This window comes from Manacus vitellinus, unplaced genomic scaffold (assembly GCF_001715985.3).
Source record: "Manacus vitellinus isolate BGI_N305 unplaced genomic scaffold, ASM171598v3 scaffold_13_pilon, whole genome shotgun sequence".
Taxonomy (NCBI): domain Eukaryota; kingdom Metazoa; phylum Chordata; class Aves; order Passeriformes; family Pipridae; genus Manacus; species Manacus vitellinus.
The window spans coordinates 10,536,239-10,556,768 of NW_021938999.1; the positions used below are offsets into that span (position 1 = coordinate 10,536,239).

Genomic DNA, 20,530 nt, shown 5'->3' on the forward strand with positions numbered 1-20,530 from the left:
AAAGTTATCTTTCGATCTTGCAACATTATGCTGTAGTTTGCTAACATCAAATCCAATTTTATTTTTGTTTAACCTCACGTACTGGGTTTTGCTAGTTTTTTTCAGACTGTGGCTGCAAAATGAAAGTGCTTACAAGGTGTTTATGAATTCTTGTTATGAACCAGCTGCCAGTTACTGCAGGATGACACATTTCTGCAAGAGTCTAGTTGTTCAGTTTTCTGGTTGCTGGCTGTTGCTTTTCGGGCATGTGTGGGTTTTTTTCTGTTTTAGTTTTATTAGGATTAGTGCCAAGTACATTTGCAAACTCTGAACTGGGATTAGTACAAGGTGGTAGGTTTCATTTACTGTTTACTGAAATTGTAAGTATACATTGCTCAACTTTGCACAGTGAAGGGCTGTGCAACAAAACACTTCAGGATATACTGTAAATAGATTTTGCATAGGTCATGTATGAGTTACCATAAGTAACATCTTTATCAACAAGACTGTGATATGTTACTGCTACAGAATTACATTGCGAATGAGATACTAAATTTCATTACCGTCTGCTTAAATATTATAAATGGGGAGTAACAAACAGTATTCGTATTGTGTTAAGGGCAGTCGGATCAGTTACTTTATGCTATTTTAAGTAAAAGGACTGTGAACTCAAGCATTATGATGAATACAAGCTTAAAAGGAGTCTTATTATTCTGTAAATGCTTACTAATAACTTTACAAATAACTTTCTCTTACCTTTCTGAGTTCTAGCAATTATATTTTGCTTGTTTTTACCAAATGTAATACCAAGTTATAATCCATAACACTGGGTCTCTGAGTTATTTATGGGCCAACCTAAAATTGATTTTTGCTTTAGGCCTCTTGCACGCAGGAAGTCAGATTGTGCTAAACAAGAGTAATGTTTCAAAATGACTGGTGCTGACAAAGTTCTAGTGTCTGTCTTCTGACAACGTTAAGAGGGAATTTTTTGCTTTGTTTCAACTACCTGAAAAAAGAAAAAAACACTGAAAAACCAAAGGCATATCTTTCTCTGTGCTCAAATTGTATCATGACTTTTTTTCTTTGTGATCTTCTGTGTTGTATTGATGGAGAAGAACTTAACTCCGAGCAAAAACTTCGCTTGATTTGATTGATTTTGAGTAGCGCATGTTGGGTAAGAATGGATGTAGGTGGGATGTACTAAGGAATATTTTTTGTCTGTAGTTCAAATTAGAGATAACTGCATTTTCAGGATCACATAAAGATCTGTTTGGGTAGAAAAGTGCTATGTTTGGCATATATTTGTGGCAACATATTTGCTGTAGTGTCGTTGTCTGTAAGGTTTGCCGTGAGCTGAGCGCTTGATCTTGTGTGAAAGAGTCAAGCCAAAAATTTGAAGAGAATTTCTACTCAGAATGTGGTTTTGCCTCATTTTCCCACACACTGTGTTTGTGTCTCTGGAGCTCATGTTGCCCCTCTATTGCTTTGCTTTTTTTGCTTGTGATTAGAAGGAGATGTGGTGTTTCCTGCAAAACAGCTGCCAGTATTCCCTGGTGACCTGTCAGAGAGGATCCAGTGGAATTACAGATTTAAAGGCAGGCCTAGAGGACTTTGGCAGCTGCAGCAGAGGTTTGGGGAAAGGTGGGGGGTTGCATTGTGCAGGATGCGGGAAGGAGGATTAGAAATGGAGTACAAGGGCATAGGAGAGAAGCTCTGGAGATTCAAGGACTGTTAGGTCTCTAACAACATAAGGACTTCACATCTACAAACAATTCAGATTTGGCTGAGAAAGTTGGACTATATCCATGTTTCCATAGGACATGGAGAATCTCCTGGAATAGTTTAAGATCGTTTGCAATGCTACTGATGCAGAGTTTGCAATGCGCATTAGAACGATATATAGCGCCCAGCTTTTAGACTCTTGCCTCCAAATAGACAAAATAACAGATATTGATCTGAAATTGATTCTTTAGAAAGTGCAGGTAATTCAGTGAGAGTGTTAAACTTTCTTCCAAGATTAATGTCATTAATATGTTAACTGTTTGACAGCAGAAGTCACATGTTGCTTGTCACTTGCTGCAGTGGCTTCACAGAGACAGCTGAGAGGTTGCAGAAGGATTAATGTGGTAAAGAGGATTGTAACTTTGATTGTGCTCCTGTGCTCTTGGATTTGACTGCAACTGGTATTTAGAAACAAAACAGAATGTGTGTTGTTATTTATGTGGAATGTAAACATCCATTTGGAAGTACTTAAATGAATCAGAAAAGTTCTCTTTCAAACTTGAATACATATTTGTAGATAGCATTGCAGGCTTCTGCAGAAAATGAAAAGTGGGTAGAGAATGTACTTTAGTATCTCAGGAGTGTTGATAACTAGTTGCCTTGCAGGATTTTTTATTTTTAGGAGCCAAAACTTTCATTCTACTTTATGTTCACTTATGTCCACTGAGTGTGCCACTGCTGTGTGTGAACAGGGACAGCCATGTCCACAGCTGTCTAAGTTCATGGGCCCTGCTAGATCTAATCTGTCTACATATGAACTGCAAACGAGCACAGAAATTGTAACACAGGCAGCTGATTGTCTCATGAATATGTTAGTATGTGAATATTTAATTTTATAACAACTATTTGGTGTGTAAATGTCTTTTATTCATATACTAATTTATTAAATAGTCTGTATAAGAGCAGATTTCTATATTGCATGTAATTCCTTGTATATATGTAAAATAGGAACGGACAATTTAGTACAAAATTTTAAAGAACAGATGTGACCAGGGAAGTCAGTTTCCTAGAGGAGCCACCACCCCCCTCTTTTAAGCAGTTGATTTTGACAGCTGATGGCTTTCTTGTTTTGTCATGTTACCATTACTTCTCTGAAACATATCACCGATGTCTAAGGCTGATTCACGACCACGTACAAAGCGAGGAGGGAGGAAGTGAGAGGCAACCCGATAGTCCTTGAGAAGGAATATATCAATATTTAGTTACAATTTATGCCCCCATCATCGAAATTTGTCTGAGAATTGACACCTTTGGCAAGTCCAGCCTCCTGTGGCCAATGTGTGCCCAGGTCAAACAGGGATTTTTTGGCCCTTTTGTAGGGAGTTACTCTTGCAGCTTTCTGCTGTGGCATACTTGCAAGGTATTGCTGCCATCTTCTCCTGCTGACACTAAAGTGATAGTCTTTAGTGAGTAACTGTGCAGATTTTATCTGTCCGAGCAGTGTCTGAGAACACCGATGGTTGTGAGACACTGGCTAATTACGTTCTTTCTCCTGTATGATTTTACAATGGTCACAGTTTCCATTTCACTTTTAGGAAATTTTAAGAGAAGCTGGTTAATGCTGAGGAATCTCAAATAGAGTCTGTCTAAACAATGGAAGACTTTCTGTAGCCATGTTCTGGGGGAAGAGGGGAGTTTGACCAGGTAAAAGGAAATGCCAAGTGTAGCTCTTGGTTCTGATCACAAGAATGACCACCAATCTGACAGACTCAGCTAAAATAAGTAATCATGTGATCTTTTCCTTCCCTATCTTTTAAGTAAGCATCCATTTAAAATAGTGGGATGCCTTTATTATATTGTCATATCACAACAGTACCTCTTCCACCATTTTCTATGTTAGAATAAAAAAATCCATGGTTATTGTTCTGGTTTGCTCTTGGGAATCAATACATTGAGAAAGTTGTCTGGGGAAAAGCACCAAACATTTAGTTTGACTAAAAATCCAGTACAAAGAGATTGTTAGAAAATAACTTGCTACAGCATGCAATACTTAGATGACTTTAAAACATAAAGTTGGGGAATCAGTATCTTGAATGTTCGTCTTTCCAGGAAATTAATTTTAATAACAGAGTAATATATTTCATTTCCAAACATATCCATAAGGGTGAAATCGAGGACACAGTTTACTAGAAAGCAGTCAAGCTTGAGAAAAACAGTAGCTGTGGTAAAAATTTAAGTAATTAATCTTGCATTTATATAATTTGTGTATGGAAATAATTTTTTTTTCTGAAGTTTTGCTTTTTATACTGCTCAGTTTTGTTGGTTATGTAACAGTTCCTTTTCATCAGTCCTGAAGTAATTAATGGCAAAGTTGCAAGTTTTGATTAGGCTAATTAAATTGATTAAACAGTTACTGAGAAGGTTGGTAAATCTTGAAATAATAACTATTATTAAAAAAATTAATGCTCCATGAATGGAACTCTACATTTTGGACTCAGGTGCATAGCTTACACGGTTGTTGCCACAAATGTGAGGTGAAAGGAATATAAATTCACTGCATCCTGCAAAGCAGTTTTAAAGGCACACTGAGGTGTGTGGTGAAAACTGGAAAATGACAGTCAGCATTTCCGGGAGCAAGGAGTGATACTTTTGTATTTAAAAAAAATTGAGACTGTTTTGTTCTTCAGTTGCAGGAGAATCTGGAGGGAATTTCATCATTGGTAATTAAGGCTGTGAATGTGAAGATGTGGAAGTGCTTGATCTTAATAGAAAATGCCTTTATTTAGGCATTGGAGATCTAAGAGAAACAGTTTAGAATATTTTTTTTAAGCATTTCTCTTTATTCTTGAGGTATTTGCCTATTGCAAATTAATCATGGATGAATCCTTCTGCTACTGGCAAGTTTTTACTTGTGAGGATGCCAGGCAAATGGTCGTGTTTTGATTCTCTGTGGGAAAATTTTTCTTAGTTATCCTTGAAATATCAAACTAGCAAGCACAGGGTTGATGATGCAAATACAAAACCTTCCATTGCAGCAGCAGATCACTGTTGCTTCCCTTACCTGCTCTTGGCTGACTGGGCAATGCTGTTCAAGCTCAAAGAATAGCACCCACTTGGATTCTGCAAGTTAAGTGCTGAAGGCTTTAGACAAGGAAAAATTGCTGCATGTTGAAGAGGAAACTGCAGCTTGTCTGAAGTTCTTGGTCTATGATTACATTCCACTTGGTACATTTGATTACTGTGTCAGTAGGGGGGTACCTGGCTGATCCCTGCCATGGAGGCTCTTGGTGTTAGGGCACCTGCATGCTGAAGTCAGCTGCTGCTGAGCACTGCCCTGCTGACTGGAAAATTCCTCTTCCCACAGCCTGTCCCTGCCGCCCGCTGCTGCCTCCGGCTGGGGAGCACTGGAACCGGCTCACTGCAGGGTCAGGGGCTGGGGAAACAGGGTTCCCACAAGTAGGGGGACAGGACTGTTCAGGATTTATAGCACCTCTCAGCAAAAATCAACTCCTGTCTTTTGTAGTATTTTGTAATTGTGCTTAACTTCACAGCACAAGCCCACTGTTTGCAGCATATTGATCCAGCCAGCTGGCCAAGCACTAGCCAGGAGGAATACATGATCTGTAAAGAATGATTTGTAAAGAATGGCCAAATACCTCCATAAAACAATCTTTTTACCTAACAATGTCAGGGATAGGACATTTAGATTTAAAAAATACTAGTAGCAACCAAACACAAACAATTTCGCTGAAGCCTGTCTGTCCTGAGGCTTGTTCTGTGGGATCAGCCAGGCCTTGCTTTTTGCAGTGCTCGAGAGGTCTCTGGTGTGAGGGCAACCAGTGCTGACCTCCCGATGCCATGTTTGTAATTGAGCTATATACTTCCTGGTTTTTTGCACTTACCATTTTCTCTGTATGGAAAAAAAATAAGTTTTTGTCTTGAATGGTGCTTGGATGGTGCTTCCAAACCTTTGGAAGGGCCGGGAACAGTAGACCTTTTGCTGCTTTTCAATCTTCCTGGTATTTTTCTTATAGTTTCCCATTAAATTTGAAACAAGGTAGTCATAAAGCAAAGTGCCCAATAACCAGGTCACATGAATTCTTCATAAACCATTATAGGAGCAATCTCATGTCTGTCACAGATCATTTTACCAAGTCATCTGAACTGCTGTTAAACATTCTTCTCTTTCTTCTTGACATGAAAGAGTTGGGACACCAAGTGCACCTCATGCAGGTGATAGTGGTTGCTTATTGCTTAAGAAATTATTTGAGATTTCTTGGTGAAATTTTCTGGTAGATTATTATCCTTTGTTTTACTATTTTTTTTACCGTTTTTTTTCAGAGCACTTCACAGAGTTGATTTTGTTTAATTATCATTTTGGCTTGATTGCATTCGGGATAGTAATGAATCGGTGTTCTTTGGAGTGATGAAATCATTTTAACTAGCATAGAGAGGAACAATTTCCTCTTTTGCAACTTCCATTTTTTTCTTTTAGCCTATGAAATGTTGTAAAATTCATTCCTTTTCCATTACAGAACGAAGACACGGTTCAATGTGTAAACCTTCCCCTTCTCCAGCTTCTCCAGCCTGTAATTCCAGGACATCCCTAGTACAGATGAAACCGAAATCCTGTATCAGCGGCCATAACCCTGTCAGCAGCAACTCAAAGCCATTCAAAACGCCCAAAGACAATCTACTTACCTCCAGTAGCAAACAGCACACAGTCTTTCCTTCAAAAGTGGCACGGGATAAACCATGGTAAGTACCAAAATAATGGTTACCAAAGATGTTGGTGTTCAGTGTATCTCTGTGTATATATCACAATCATCAAAAAAATCCGTATTCTCATCTTACCTGAGTTTACAGCTTAAGCCTCTACATTTCTAAAGAAGGAAACTGGGATATTTTTAAATGAAGAAAAAAACTATATATAGGAAGGGGAAAAAGGACTGGATTGCTTTTCTAATGTTCCATCAAATGTCTGCTTTTCTAAGATGGATATAGCAAGTGAGATATTGACCCAGTTTGCTATCTTTAAGGTCCATCTTCCATTACAGTATCAGCCCTTAAAACTGATGGTTTTAAACAGTAGGATAATTTTTGCAGAGTTCTTAATATTAGCTTAACTGATGTTCATGAAAACTTACTGCTTATAGTCATTTATCTTCAATAGCAGCTGCTGTTGGAGTTCATTCTGTATTTTGATAATGTTTGATGCCGTATAAGATGGCAGAAGAAAGTTCTGGCTGCAAAAATCACTATTTTGGGGGCATCTTACATCATGTACTGTGATATATATACACATACAGGCTTTGAGACTGCCATGCCCATCCTCCCGTGACTGTGATGGTAGCAGCAGAGTTGCAAAAATGTAAATGAGAGCAGAACTGGGTCACTATTTTATCCCATAAAAAACTGTTTTGTCTTTAGTTATCTACAGGAAAGATGCTTTGTGATTAAGTCACTACATTGGTGACCTGAGATCTGGGTTCAGTTCCTGGCTCTGTCATGCCTTAGTTTCTTCAGCTTCAGTTCTCTGTCTATACATGTGAGATAGTGAGACTTCCTTTTTCTTAAGGTTTATCTACTTATTTTGTAAAGATCCTTCCCTTTTATATGTAATATCTAGCATAAGAAGGCTATGATTTTAAGCAGTGTTTCTGGACACAACTGCCTAAAAGCAGTAAATCATTTAATGCAAACCATTCACTCATGAGACAAAGCATAAACTCAAATTTTAGTAAAGGAATAGCTTGTGCTTTCTGAAACATGCATGAGTTGGTATGATTTCAGCTTCTGCCTGGCTGTAGAATTTACCTTGCACTGGAGCAAACTTGATCAAAATCTGTTCTTTGTATAAATCTGAACCCACCACCTCTTTACACATGATGGGCGTTATGGGCAATTATGGTATATAATTCTGAAAATAGAAAACCTGAATATTTAGATCACATACACACGTTAACTAGAATAGCCTCTATCTTGTCTATGTGTAAGTTCCTCATTAACTACTTAGAACCAAACATTATTGACTAAATAGTGACTTTTTCCTCTGAATGTTGGAGGGGAATTTTATACAAGAGAGGATTTTGTTTTTAAAGTCTAATTAAAAGAAAATCAGAACGGACTTCAGAGTATTAACACTATTGGCTATAAACCTGTTTCTCATCCTGCTGTTACAGACAGCAACTTACATATCCACATTTCAGCAGACTAACTGAATCTATAAACAATATCTTCCGTTCTGGCAACAGATGGCATTCTGGCAGTCAGTAAAAGTTGGAAGGGAACAAAATAACTGAACATTTCCACCAATCCCTTTTCCCTTTATTGGGAACATCCCAAATATTTACTGATGATTAACAGTGTAGATTTAGCCATTTATAACTGTTGTACTGCTCTGTTAATCGTTTGGCAATGAATATGGCAGTAGTTGTACCTGAGAATTACCCAGTTTTTGCAGCTCTGCTGGGACATCATACTGCAGTTTTGTTTACCAGTGAGGAAAAATGAGGCTTATAGTTAAAGATATTGTAATTACCACATAACAAATCACAGATACTCTGAAGTGAAGATCAATGAAATTGTCAAATTTAGTATTAAGTGCCTTAGATTATATGACTTGTTAAAGAATAAAATCTGTCTGATAATCGTCACAGGTTATAGAGAGCTGACAGCTGTTACAGAAGAAACTGTTTGTTCCTATTGCATTAGAGGATTATAATATTTATTTAGAATTCTAGAAAATATTCAGCAGGTCTGATTCCTATAAGGAGAAAAATGTAATTCATAAAATAATTCATAAAATTTATTATTTTTTAAGATTCTATCTTGTACAAGTCATAAAATTTCTTATCTTTTAGAAGGAAATACTCAATTGACACAAAAACATTTGTCTAAAAAATGCAAGGAGGATTCATCATGTATCCAAGTGCATTGTGGTTTATGATCCTTTGAAGCTTCCAGTTGTTCCATGCTTTTGTCTGTTACATTGTAGTCTCATACCAAACATTTACTTGATGTAAGTTCTTCCAGACAGTTGTCAAATTAGCTTAATTCAGGAATTGTATGACCTTAATGATTGCTTTCCAGACCTGGAATAACCTTTGTTGGGCTTGCCTGATTCTTTTGTATAGCATCTCCTTTAAATTTTAGCTGTTACAATTAGTATTTTGGGAATGGCCTCTGCAAGAGCATGGCCCACTAGATCTGTCTTTTGCCATGCCTACCCTCATATAGACCCAACTCTTCCATTGTTTAATTCATTATAGTTTTGGTTGAAGCATCATCTTGACTGAGTAGCTCTTTCTCTTCTTCACATTCTGTTTTGTTCTAAGGTGTGCTGCACAGGTCCAAGTTGCTCCATGACTAATGCTTTCAAAAGCATGATCAGAATGATCAGATGAAAGAGATCTGGAACCATTTCATTTTTTAGCCGGTGTTTTAATACTTCCCTTCCTCTAGTTGGAATATAAAGTGTTATTGTGAATACATCATCCAGAAATATCTGTCAGCTCTGATTTTTTTCGCCTGTATGTCTCTAACATGGTTGCTAATAATACAGCAGTGCTTAGAGACTGGAGCAGAGCTGGAGCACCACTGCACTGTGCACGAGATAAATGCAAGCCATCATTTTCTGCAGCTTGCAGTCGAGGTGGTAAGAGGTACAGCAGAAGGGTAGAAAATAGAGAGAAAAAGAAAAAGAGTAAGATGATTGGTAGCAATAACAATAACAATGAACAAGTGATCATAATTAATTAGCATAGCCCAGATGCTTACCCTTTATACAAGGCATTCCTGCAGCTAGGAGCTCTCTCCCTCACTGCTGAGCTGCCCAAAGGATGCTGCTTTGCTTGCTCTGCCCCAGCACAGCTTCTGGGTGCTACCATGGAGGATTTAGGTGCTGTGGTGCTACTGAATGTTCATTTCTACCCATCCATGATCTAAGGCAGTATAAAAATTGGGGTAAAGTGTTCATGTAAACTACCCCTGAGATACCAGCTGAAGCAGGTCTCCTTGGCCTTCTTCCAAAAGCTCAACCATTGCCTGCCAGAAGTTCAGAAAATGAAGAAAATGAGATGGAAATTATGTGGTTTTTATCAACACAGAGAAAGCTGACACTCTTTCTGTAAAGAGAAGTAGGATCACAAAGGTATACCTGTGGGTAACCATTTAAAATTTATAATGTCACTTTTCAAAGTATTTTCTGATAATCTCTTAGTTTTTATCTTTTTGCGTTAGGAAATACCATTGTTTGTACTGAGGCTGAGAAAGTGAAAATAGTCATGATTTAAGGATATTGCGGCATGGAAACAATACTCAGCAGAATTAACTTGGACCATATAGTCCAACATTAAATCACAAATACTTTACACATTGTAGAGGCAATCCCAGCAATGTAAAATAGAGCAATGTTTTATGTTATTAAATGTGAATTTCTTTTCTCGCAAATTTGGAAAGAGTTGAATGAGTGGCTGAGATTTTAGAATTAATATAGTTACAAATGACCAAAACATAAACCCAGCAAAATTACTTAACAGCAAGCAGTAGTAATTTTGAAAAACCTAAAGAAAGGAAAACAGAGGTAATAAGGAGCTCTAGGTATGAGAAGTGTTGTGACATACTGCACTTCTTTTTCTTGCTTGCTGGAAGGGACCTGTAACTATCATCTAGTCCAACTGCCTGACAAAACATGAGAAAACAGAAGGAAATGTTATCTTATCTGAAAAAGAGAATGAACTTCTAAAGCCTGTCATGTTCAAGCACTTCATGTAGCTCTCAGACATCTTTGTAGCCTTTTGCTGATTCCCTTCAAATTCATCAATATTGGTATTGTACCACTGGTCAGCAACACTGGAGGCCATAATCCAATATCAGTATAACCAGGGACATGTGAAAACTGTTTTTGCTGCATAATCTTATTTGCCATATCCCCTTTTTGATATAAGCACAACAATACAATAAAAGCTCATATTGCCTAATCAGTGTGACCGCTAAATATTTTTGTCACTACTTTCCAGTATATTGTTTCCCTGTATTTCATTGCAGACCGAGCAGCTTATTTCATGTGTAACTTTACATTCACTTGTATTAAAATATCTTTTTGAGTTTGTGAACTTTACCAAACACTCCATTCTGCTTTTTATAACTGTCTTTGTCTCTTCATTATTTAGTTTCCCTCCATACTGATTCCATCAGCAAATGTTATCACCAGTAATCTTATATTTATTTCTCAAATCCACCAAAGTTTTCAGTCATTTTAGGCTTGGTAGTGATGGCTAAAAAGTCCCCCTAGCAAGCACCCTCAATGAATCATAAATCTCTGAAAAACTAGTTTTGAATTTCATATTGTTTACCATCTGCTTTTAGCGTGTTCGTATATGTGTTTTATAATGCCTTTCAAGAATTGGAACATTATCACAGTTATTTTTGTCAGCTTAACAGGTAACTTCATCAAAAAGTGAAACCAGATTTTTGGTCAAGATCTGATTTTCAGCAAAACTCTGTGAACTAATTGTTTATCAGTTTATTAGCTTTTCCATTATTTCTTCCAAGACATTTTGGTTTGGGTTTTCAGCGTGGATGCAAGAACAGCAGTCAGCTAGCTTCTCTAAGTTGCCAAGTATTCCAAGATTCAATTAGAAATTAATATGCTGAGACCCGATATCTCTACATCTCTTTTGGAACTCATGGCCACATTATGCAGATTTCCTTATGTAAAAAGAAAAAAACAATCATTATTTTTCAGCTGGCATTTACACTTACTGAGGGAATCAAAAAGCATTTTTATCTGATTAGAGAGAGTTATCATATTTCCTTCTTTAAGAAGAAGAAAATGAATGTTTCTGACATGTTTACATTTCTAGTAACTATTTTATTGCCCTTTAGGTAGATACTGCTAATCTTGTTAGTTTCTTTTGTCAAGAAAAAGTAAATTTGTCATTACTGAATACAGATGTTTTTTCCTTGATTTTTATGTTTGTTGCATGTTGGTTTTCTAATTGTCCCTTTTGATGGTTGTCTTTAAAAAAATCTAAATTCAAAACTTTTTTTAAAATATAGTAAATAAAATTAAAAAACCTGATTTTTATTTTTCTAACAAACCTTTAAAATAAATGCCCAATTTTTATTCAAAAAACTCTGTTTGGAGGAAGAACCATCAAATATAAATATAAGCATTTGTGATCTATTTACTTTTTTAGACCTTAATATTTGGCTATAGTCACTGATCCTGTGCAGCTTCCAATTTGGCACTTGATTATCAGTTCATCTTTATGTGTTATGCTAAGATTAAACTAGAGTTCCTCACTGTTGAATGCAGTACCTTTTTTTATATATTACAAAAAAAAAAAGAAATTATCACCTACAGCTTCTGAAATCTCAAGTAATTTACTATAGAGTGCCAGGACTGTTGTAGAATTCATGTGTTCTCAAATACTGGAGTATTTTTCTTTTTCCTTTTACACTGCAATGAAATACATAATGAAGGTTGACTTGTTGATCTGTAATAAAACGAAGCAAAAATGTTCCCTCACCTGGGCATTTTTCATTATCACAGTGATCCATCCATATGTGCCTTGGGATCTGAGATTCTGAACACTGCAAAACAGAGAAACCCTTTTCATTTTTATTAACCATTTTTTACTACTAGTCCAGATAATACATTTGACCTTTTCACTGTGTATCAGTATTTTGAATTAAGTTAGATCTTACAAACTGAGCATGAAGATTTGTTCATATGTTTTTACAGTTTATATATAGTAAAACTACTTGATGTAGAGTAAGATTCTCCTATTTTCAGAAAATGTAATTGCCATCTATTTAAAGGGAAAAAAAATAATTCCTACACTGAAATGTTGTAATTTTTGCCTGCCTTATAAATAATAAATTCAGAGCAGTTTAAAAAAGTAGAGGATCAAATCCTCCCTTTCATAGCTACATGTTTGCATTCATTGAAATACTTAATGCAGTTCTGATTTTGTGAGTAAGGTACATTTTTTTGCTCGGTTACTGGCCAACGACCTCCATCTCCCTGCAGTCGGATCTGTATTCTGACTAACTTACTGCTCCCTTTATGGTACCACAGGATATGGAAGTTTCATATAATTTAATTCCAGTTCCAGGATATATCTTGGTGCCTAAATCTTCTTAGTAGTTGTGTATACTTATTGTTTATATCAACATTTTCCTATGTTAAAAGACACGTAGAAGAAAGATTGGAGCGTGTGCGAGAGTCCGCTCCAACCACACACACCACATTTTCTGTTTGTCATCTTCAGCAGTTACAGAGAAAGAGAGGTTTGTAGGAGCCCAGGAAGATCAGGACTTGAGTTATTTTCAATCCTGCTTCGATGTTTCCAATGGAGAATGCCATCTCAAAGTCATCTCTTTCTGATTGTAAAAACTCCACACCTATTAACCATTCCATCTGTAGGAAGGTGCAGTGAAGGTGCCATTTTTCAGACACAAAAGACTGAAATTATGTGTCAGTTGTGAATGGGGATAAGCCCCTAACCATACAGTTGTGTAATATTTTTTATTTGTGTTTGTTTCAGTGAGGAGGGGTATATAATTTATATATTAGTTGGTAGTCACAAGACATCCAACTCTCGAGTTGTTGAGTAGGTAAAAAGCAGCTATCATTGTTGGATATTTCCTCATGCAAATAGAACCCAGAAATGTTAGAATACTGTTGGAATTGGAAATCACTTGTCTCAGTCGTTTTTGCTGCCAAATTGAGACGGTAACATTTGTTACTGTCAAATATTCTGTGGTAGTAGTTAAGTAGGAGTAAGTTAGTTATTGCAAACTTTATTCTGAAAAAGGCCAACTAAGCTAATAATTATATTGGGAATTTTTATTTTTAAGTTCCTAAGATTTTATTAGAAGTACATTGTAGTAATGCTCAAGTCATCAAGGATTGTAATACTTTTAAAGAGACTGCTGTTAAGATTTCTATGCTTAAAATCTCTTTTCTCCTTGTTTCCAGAACTTGTATGTCATTCAGACACATCTGAGCAAATGAATTATTTTTATGTTTGTTTAAAAATATTAATATTATTAGCAAACTGCTTTGTTATCGTGGTGAGTTTAGTACAGTATACACATATCTGGTATGCACTTGTGTTAAAGGCATGAGACTATATTTGTAAGGGGTATATTTTGGTTAGTACCACATACTGATTTTGCTTATGAATAGTAGGGAATTGGATTGTTACAAAAATGCAGAGGTTTGTTTTCCTAATTCTCTACATGGCCAGGCTTTACAGATGCCTGGTTTTGTAAGTGTTTGATTGAACAAAAATAGTCAATAATGGTACCAAGTATTTCATTTTAGTCTGGTCTTAAGATACTGTGTCACTTGCATCAAACTTTTTATATCTGTGGAAGGGGATTAAGTAACTGTAAATCTTCAGTACAGGCAATACCACTTGAAGATTTTTCTTTGGTTTTGCAGCGTTCCTGTTCCAGTAGTCAGTCTAGAGAAAATTCCTAACCTAGTGAAGGCAGATGGTGCCAATGTTAAAATGAATTCTGCAACCACTACCACCATCACCTCCTCCTCAGCCTCTTCATCCACCATACCTGCTCCAACTCTGGTTAAATCTGGTTTGACATCCAAGTCAGTGCCACCATCACCAGAAAAGATTCTGAATGGCAAAGGAATTGTAGCTCCATCAATAGACAAGAAACACCAAAACGGCACTAAAAGTAGTAACAAGCCTTACAAAAGACTTTCAGGTGAGTGATGTTGTAGTTCATCTGTTGAGGTAGTCTGTCTTTCTTTGTTAATATTTCTATAGCTCGTAATACAGCTAATAAAATGCTGCTTTGATTTTTTTTTTACTGTAAGATGCCAGTTTGCATATATTAAAAAAAAAAGCTTTCACAGTCTTAGCGTGTGTAAAGTATTTACAAAGTGCACATTCTGTTTAGCTTGAAATTACTGGTCAACAAGCCAAATATAAATCTTTAAGGAAGTAAATTCATTAAAACAGAAAAGCAGAAGACTTCCTCACGCCATTATGGGATTTGGGGTTGTTTAGAACAAAAGAAAATGTGCCTTTGGTTGGGTGACTTCAGTCATTATCAAGTTGAATTGGTTTAAGACTTTGAATTATGCTCCAAGTCATGATTTTTTTTAAAGAATCTTTTTTCTTGGTTTTAGATACTAGAAAATTCTAACAAGATACGGAAATACTGGGGAAGTCTTAAAAGTCATAATTCCCCTCCACCCTTACCCCTGTACAGTTCACACATGAGTGGAGATGTTTCTAGCATGGGCCTCTCGATCTTTCTCAGGAAGGCAGGACAGTGGCGTTGAGGAAGCACCATTAAATAGGAGATGCCCTGGATGGTCTTAGGCAGAGTAGCTTTGAGGATGTGTGGTCCCCATCCAAACCTGCCACCAAAGCACAGAACCGCCATGTTGTGGGAGGGCAGAGGCTCCCTTAGAAAGGTTGCCATCCATGGGGAGGAGGAATTATTTCCTGTGGAGTTCCCTGGACATGACCCATGCCAGCTGTAGGGCAGCAAGTAGAGAATTTGCCGCATAAAGCTGAAAACAGATTTTGCTCCGAATAAAAGGAAACGGTGTTTTGAGGGATTTTATTTTATGGTTTTTTTAAAGCAAAAGTAACTGACTCAAGTTTACGGCTCCAGAAGCTGTGCAGGGTCTATTCATCAGCTGGCAGTACTTTGTGACTCGGGCAGGAACTTCTTGTGTGTGCTGAAAGGCTAATTTTGCTAATGGCAGCATGATCCGCGCTGGATCGTCACTTTGGCACAAAGTTAGTTCACATGATTTCTAAATGTGCACTAGTTATGAACCAAGTATAAGTTGTACAAGATAGATGGTTTCATTTCCAGTTAATGAGTGTGCCCTATTTTTTGCCTGAATATCAGGTTTATTTTTTTTTATTTTCTCAAATTTGGCAGTTAGCCTATGGTGCTGCTACCCTGGCTGGATTCCAGTCCAGTATGAGGTGTTTGCTAGGGCTGTGTGGGGCATGGAACAATGCCATTGCCTGAAAGGGTTCAGTACACTGATTGCTTTCTTAACTAGTTAAAGGTGGTGTATAAGAAGATAGAGCGTTGTTCATTTATAGTGTTGCACAAAATGAAAAAATATTACAAGAAAGCAGCTTAAGATTTGGCTTTAACCCTTACATTTCACTTTCTAAGATCCAATTTTATTATTCTAATAAAAACTCTCTCTATTTTACAATTAATTTGAAATACTGCTTCCTTTTAACCTATTATTTCCTTTAATGGTTTAGATGCTTAATTTAGCTAATCAATTCTGAATTCCTCCTTGGGCAGTTAAAACTGAGAGTGGTTTCCCTCATGTCACCACGTAGCACTGCAGGGCTGTAGGTGATACTTGGACTTTTTCGTACAAGTGCTTGCTGAAATGTGTTCATAAAGGAGAATCAGTTCTGTAGAGCCTTCCTTCAGCTTGCTGTTTTTTTCTGTGGAGGTGACTCCTGAGCTGTTCTGTGTCTGAGGTCTCACTCACAATATCTTCCAGGCTAGGGAATGTCTCCTTGGTGGAAATTTCTGCACAGGACTGATTGAGCACCCCGATAGGCATGTGTTTACTTTTATATGGTTAACAAATCCACAGAACTGAGATTTTTTTATAGCTCCTCTGTTATTATCAAATTTACAATCTGTTCAGTCTTACTTCTGCTGCCTCAAGTATTGATGCAGCAATGCAGTAATTTAGCGATGATGCAAATAGTGGAAGTCCTGAGAGCACTGGAGATGAATTGCCTGTAGATTGTGTGTCACTATGATGGATTCCTCTCCATTATTATACAGGATTTTACAAAGACTGAGAAAAAGATCTTGGAAGGTCAATGAGATGATTATTTTAGATATTGCATAATTTCATTCATTTCATGTTAAAAGAATGAAACGGTGGTTAGGGGATTTAGGTTTCCCTCAGTCCGCTGCTCTGGAGCTGTACAGATGTTAATTTTTGAAGCTCCTTAATAAGTTTGGCCAGTTTACATCTGTTTCCTTCCCTTTTTAGCAGCCTCTACTCTCTCTCACACCATTTCCCCAACTGTGATTGAAGTTTGTTTTCTATTTTGCTGAGAGCTGGTGGTTGTTTGGGTGATGAATGAACCTGCCCTCTTTTCAGGAGCACTGTCCTTGGTGAGAGAGAGGAAACAGCTTGCGGAACCACAAAAGACAGTCTGTAGCTGCCCAGCATAAGTGGATTAGTGTTTCCCAGTAGCAAACTGCAAAAAAAAAAAAAAATTTTTTCCTAAATCTTCCTTAGTTCTTGCTCTCTTTGGGTGAAGTCAAAGAATGATGATGCCCAGCTTACACCAAACAGGAGTCCGTGACAGTTCAGTTTTGGCCCGTCCTCTTCTTTCAGCGAAGGTTATAACAAATGCTCTTTACATTATCCACTCAACACGAAGAAGTGGAATCCATTCCAAAGAGACAGTTTTCTGAAGCTGTGCCTGTGCACAGGAGTCTGGGGGTTGTCACACTACACATTTCCAAATACAGAAGTAGTCAGAAGCTGCATTTTGTTATTGATAAGAAGATGGTAAGCTTCATTTAGTGTGTTACCCAAACCAGGCATGTCTGTAGCTGGCAGTTAGATGTTCATGATTTCTCTGGAACAGCCACACATGCTTCAGTTAAGAGAAGTGGTTCCCTGTTCAGTATTTTCTGTTTCTCGGAGAAAGCTTGTCATTTTGTTGTTCAGTCAAAGGTGGAGGCATCCACTCTTTCTGACTGTAATTCCTTATCTTGATTTTATCTGTTTATGTTTTCCTGATAACTGGCCTTACTGTAATCAGTCCTGCAAGTCTTACTTGGTTGGGACATTAATGCTCTCCAGTAGCAATCTGGAGAGTTTTTGATTTTTGAAATATGTTCTCCTGTTGATCGAAAACAGTCCTTGCTTGGTGACTTTCAGAACACTTTCCATAGCCTTATGATTGCCCTCAGGATTTTTCATTTAAAGGCATATTTATTAGTCCATATCGTCTTTTTAGTTTGTTTTTTTAATTTGCATTAAAGGTTTTTAGATGGGTGATTCAGGAATCTGCAATAGGAACATCTTACACTCAAACCCCAGGAGTAATTAACTCCTTTAGTTCGTGAACATGTGTTTTCATTCATTAAGTAAAAAAGAAATGTTTATTATATTGAGTCATACACAGCTACTTTTCTGTTTCTGTTGTGCTGTAAATGCCACAGAATCTACAACTACTTGTGACATATTTCAATCCCTTTGTAGATTTCGCCAAAAAACTGTGACAGCTGTTTTTTCTAAACTCACTTTTTGGTATGTCTCTGCTGATAGGTCGATAAAATAGCCATTTAATGTTTGCATAAGCATTTTTAAGTCCATGTAGCAGAATACATAAAACTGCTAGTATTTGTGTATCTGGAGGACAGTTGCTGTCTAACATAGGTTACTTGGCCTCACTTTTCTTCTTCCAGCTGTTCTACTTGCTGTGATGCTGTCATAACATTGTAACACAGCTGTGAATCACTGTCTTTCTCTTAGCTCTCATTTGTTTGTTTATAAAGAATTTTTAGATCCTCTGATTAAATGTTGTATTTGAGCACAGGATGTTTATTATATGTGAATGTAACACCACTGTATAGTTAAAATAGGATTTGGTAATAGTTTATATTCCCCTATCAAACAAAAGCAAACCAGTCTGCAAATTAAACCACACTTTGTCAAGGTGTGTGAAGGTAGTGGTAGGGGTTTTTGGTGGCATAAACTAAAAAGTGTATGTCCTCAGTTTTGTTACAGCTCTTAGTGGAAACCCTAAAACTATATTAATGTAACCTAAAGGAGGTGATGCTATCTGTGGCATATAAACACTAAAATATTAATGAAAATGAAATATGCAAATACAGCATATTAAATATTAATGCATTTTTAATGTTAATCATGAGTAGAACTCATGTAAATGCCTTGTTTTCACAATCTCTGCATACTTTAAACTCCATACCTCCTTCCACTTAGGGTAATATAAACTAACATACGTGTTTTTTTTATACAGATTTAGGGGACAGATTTAGATACATTTTGTTTTTTAAATGCCACCAGTAATCTTGCATTTACTTTGGAGACACCATGGGTTGTTTTCTAGAATTTCTAAGTATGTGAAAAAAATATTGTTCAAAGCACTTGTGATATTGTATGTGTTGTGTATGTATTTTAGCCCAGCTCAGGAGGAAGATTTACTGCATTTCATGGCCTCAGAAGCAGTGTTAGAGAGGGAACTGAAGTTGCAAGGCTTGGTCCTATGTTTGGACCATTCCGTTGAGTACAGCACTGCAAACAGACTTATTGCCATGAAATCTGTGGCTGAAATCCTGCTCTATATAGTTTAAAACATGCAAGGACAAAAAAACTGCACAACTGTATGAGTGAGGCACACAGCACTATTTATAAGGGGTGCTGGGTAGGGATCAGTGGTTCAGGTTGGGCATGAGGTAAGTTCTATCAGGCAAAAATTATAAGCTACTCTGGTTAAAACTTCTGTAATAATCTGGTTTTTTCTCCTTTTTCATTCCCTCATCAAACAGAAAGAGAATTTGACCCAAATAAACACTGTGGAGTACTGGATCCTGAAACAAAGAAACCTTGCACAAGATCGCTCACCTGCAAGGTATTTTTCTTAGAAGATAAAATATCAGATGCTTTGTTATAGTTTAAATCCTACCACAGTAGTTTGAGAGGTCATACCTGCTCCTGTCTTACAGACAATGGGTATGGTACTCAGACGCTGTCTTCAGGTAATTCTTTTGAGTAATTCTGTTTCTTTGAATCAGAGCATCTGCATTATTCCACTGATATTTCTAAAAATATTTTTTTTCTTGTCATTTTATTATGCAGAAAGCATTAACGTTTCGTGTAGAAGCCCAGGTGTTATTTTAAATGCTCCTTTTTTGGTTCATGTGTGCAACAGCGTTGAAGTATAGTCAGTTTTTAGTTTAAAAAAATTAACATATTTTTGTATAATGACTTACTTGGAGGTTGCCCTTGTGATAGTAGTTACTCTCATGTCAAAAAGTAGCAGCAATGTAGGACAGTTATAATGAACATTTGTATGTGTATGTGCTGCCTGTCAGTAGAGATGATCAGTTAAATTCACTTTAAAATGTATTCACATTTTTCAATCCAATGAAATCAGTTTTTCATTGGAAGCTAAAAGCTACAATGATGTTACTTTTTAATATCTTAAAATTACTGGAATTCTATTTTCTGTCTGGAAAAGGTAAGTCAATAGTCTCTATTATATGAAAATTGTTGCAAAAAGTAATTTTAGCCTTGATGTTGGCATTTCTTAAGAATGACTTCATAAATTATCAAAGATAACGTGGTATAGCAGCTTTATTTTCATAACTGTGGCTAAAGTTGTTTGAAGTAGATTTTATCTTTTAGAGTTGTGGTGTATCAGAAGTGTAGAGGACTCATAAACAATGTCATGCACACACAAATGCTTTTTAACCACCCTATTTTTAGACTCATTCACTTAATCATCGACGAGCAGTTCCAGGCCGTAAAAAACAGTTTGACATCCTTCTAGCTGAACACAAAGCTCGGTCCAGGGAAAAAGAAGTCGCAAAAGACAAAGAGCATCCACCATCTGCAAGGGAAAGCTATCAGAGCCAGCCCACACCAGCACAAGACTCTCTGTCAGGATCCTCAGTGAACTCTGGGCAAGAATCTAAAGTAACATCTCCTGCAAAATCTAGACCACCAAATTCTGTACTTCCAAGGTAAGCAGTTCTCCAGTGTAGAATGGTGCATTCTGAAGGTGCTGTAAGAAAATTCTTA

General features: G+C 36.9%; 1 protein-coding gene across 5 annotated transcripts in view; it reads left to right on the top strand.

Moving 5' to 3' along the window:
• Positions 1-20,530, top strand: part of ATXN7L1 (ataxin 7 like 1) — a 115,350-nt gene that overhangs the window by 76,423 nt on the left and 18,397 nt on the right. For all 5 annotated transcript variants that reach the window (XM_018068048.2, XM_008921288.3, XM_018068051.1 and 2 more), the window contains 4 exons: positions 6,237-6,459; positions 14,159-14,442; positions 19,276-19,358; positions 20,216-20,472. In XM_018068048.2, coding sequence (XP_017923537.1) covers positions 6,237-6,459; positions 14,159-14,442; positions 19,276-19,358; positions 20,216-20,472 — 847 coding nt within the window. The remainder of the gene's footprint in view (positions 1-6,236; positions 6,460-14,158; positions 14,443-19,275; positions 19,359-20,215; positions 20,473-20,530) is intronic.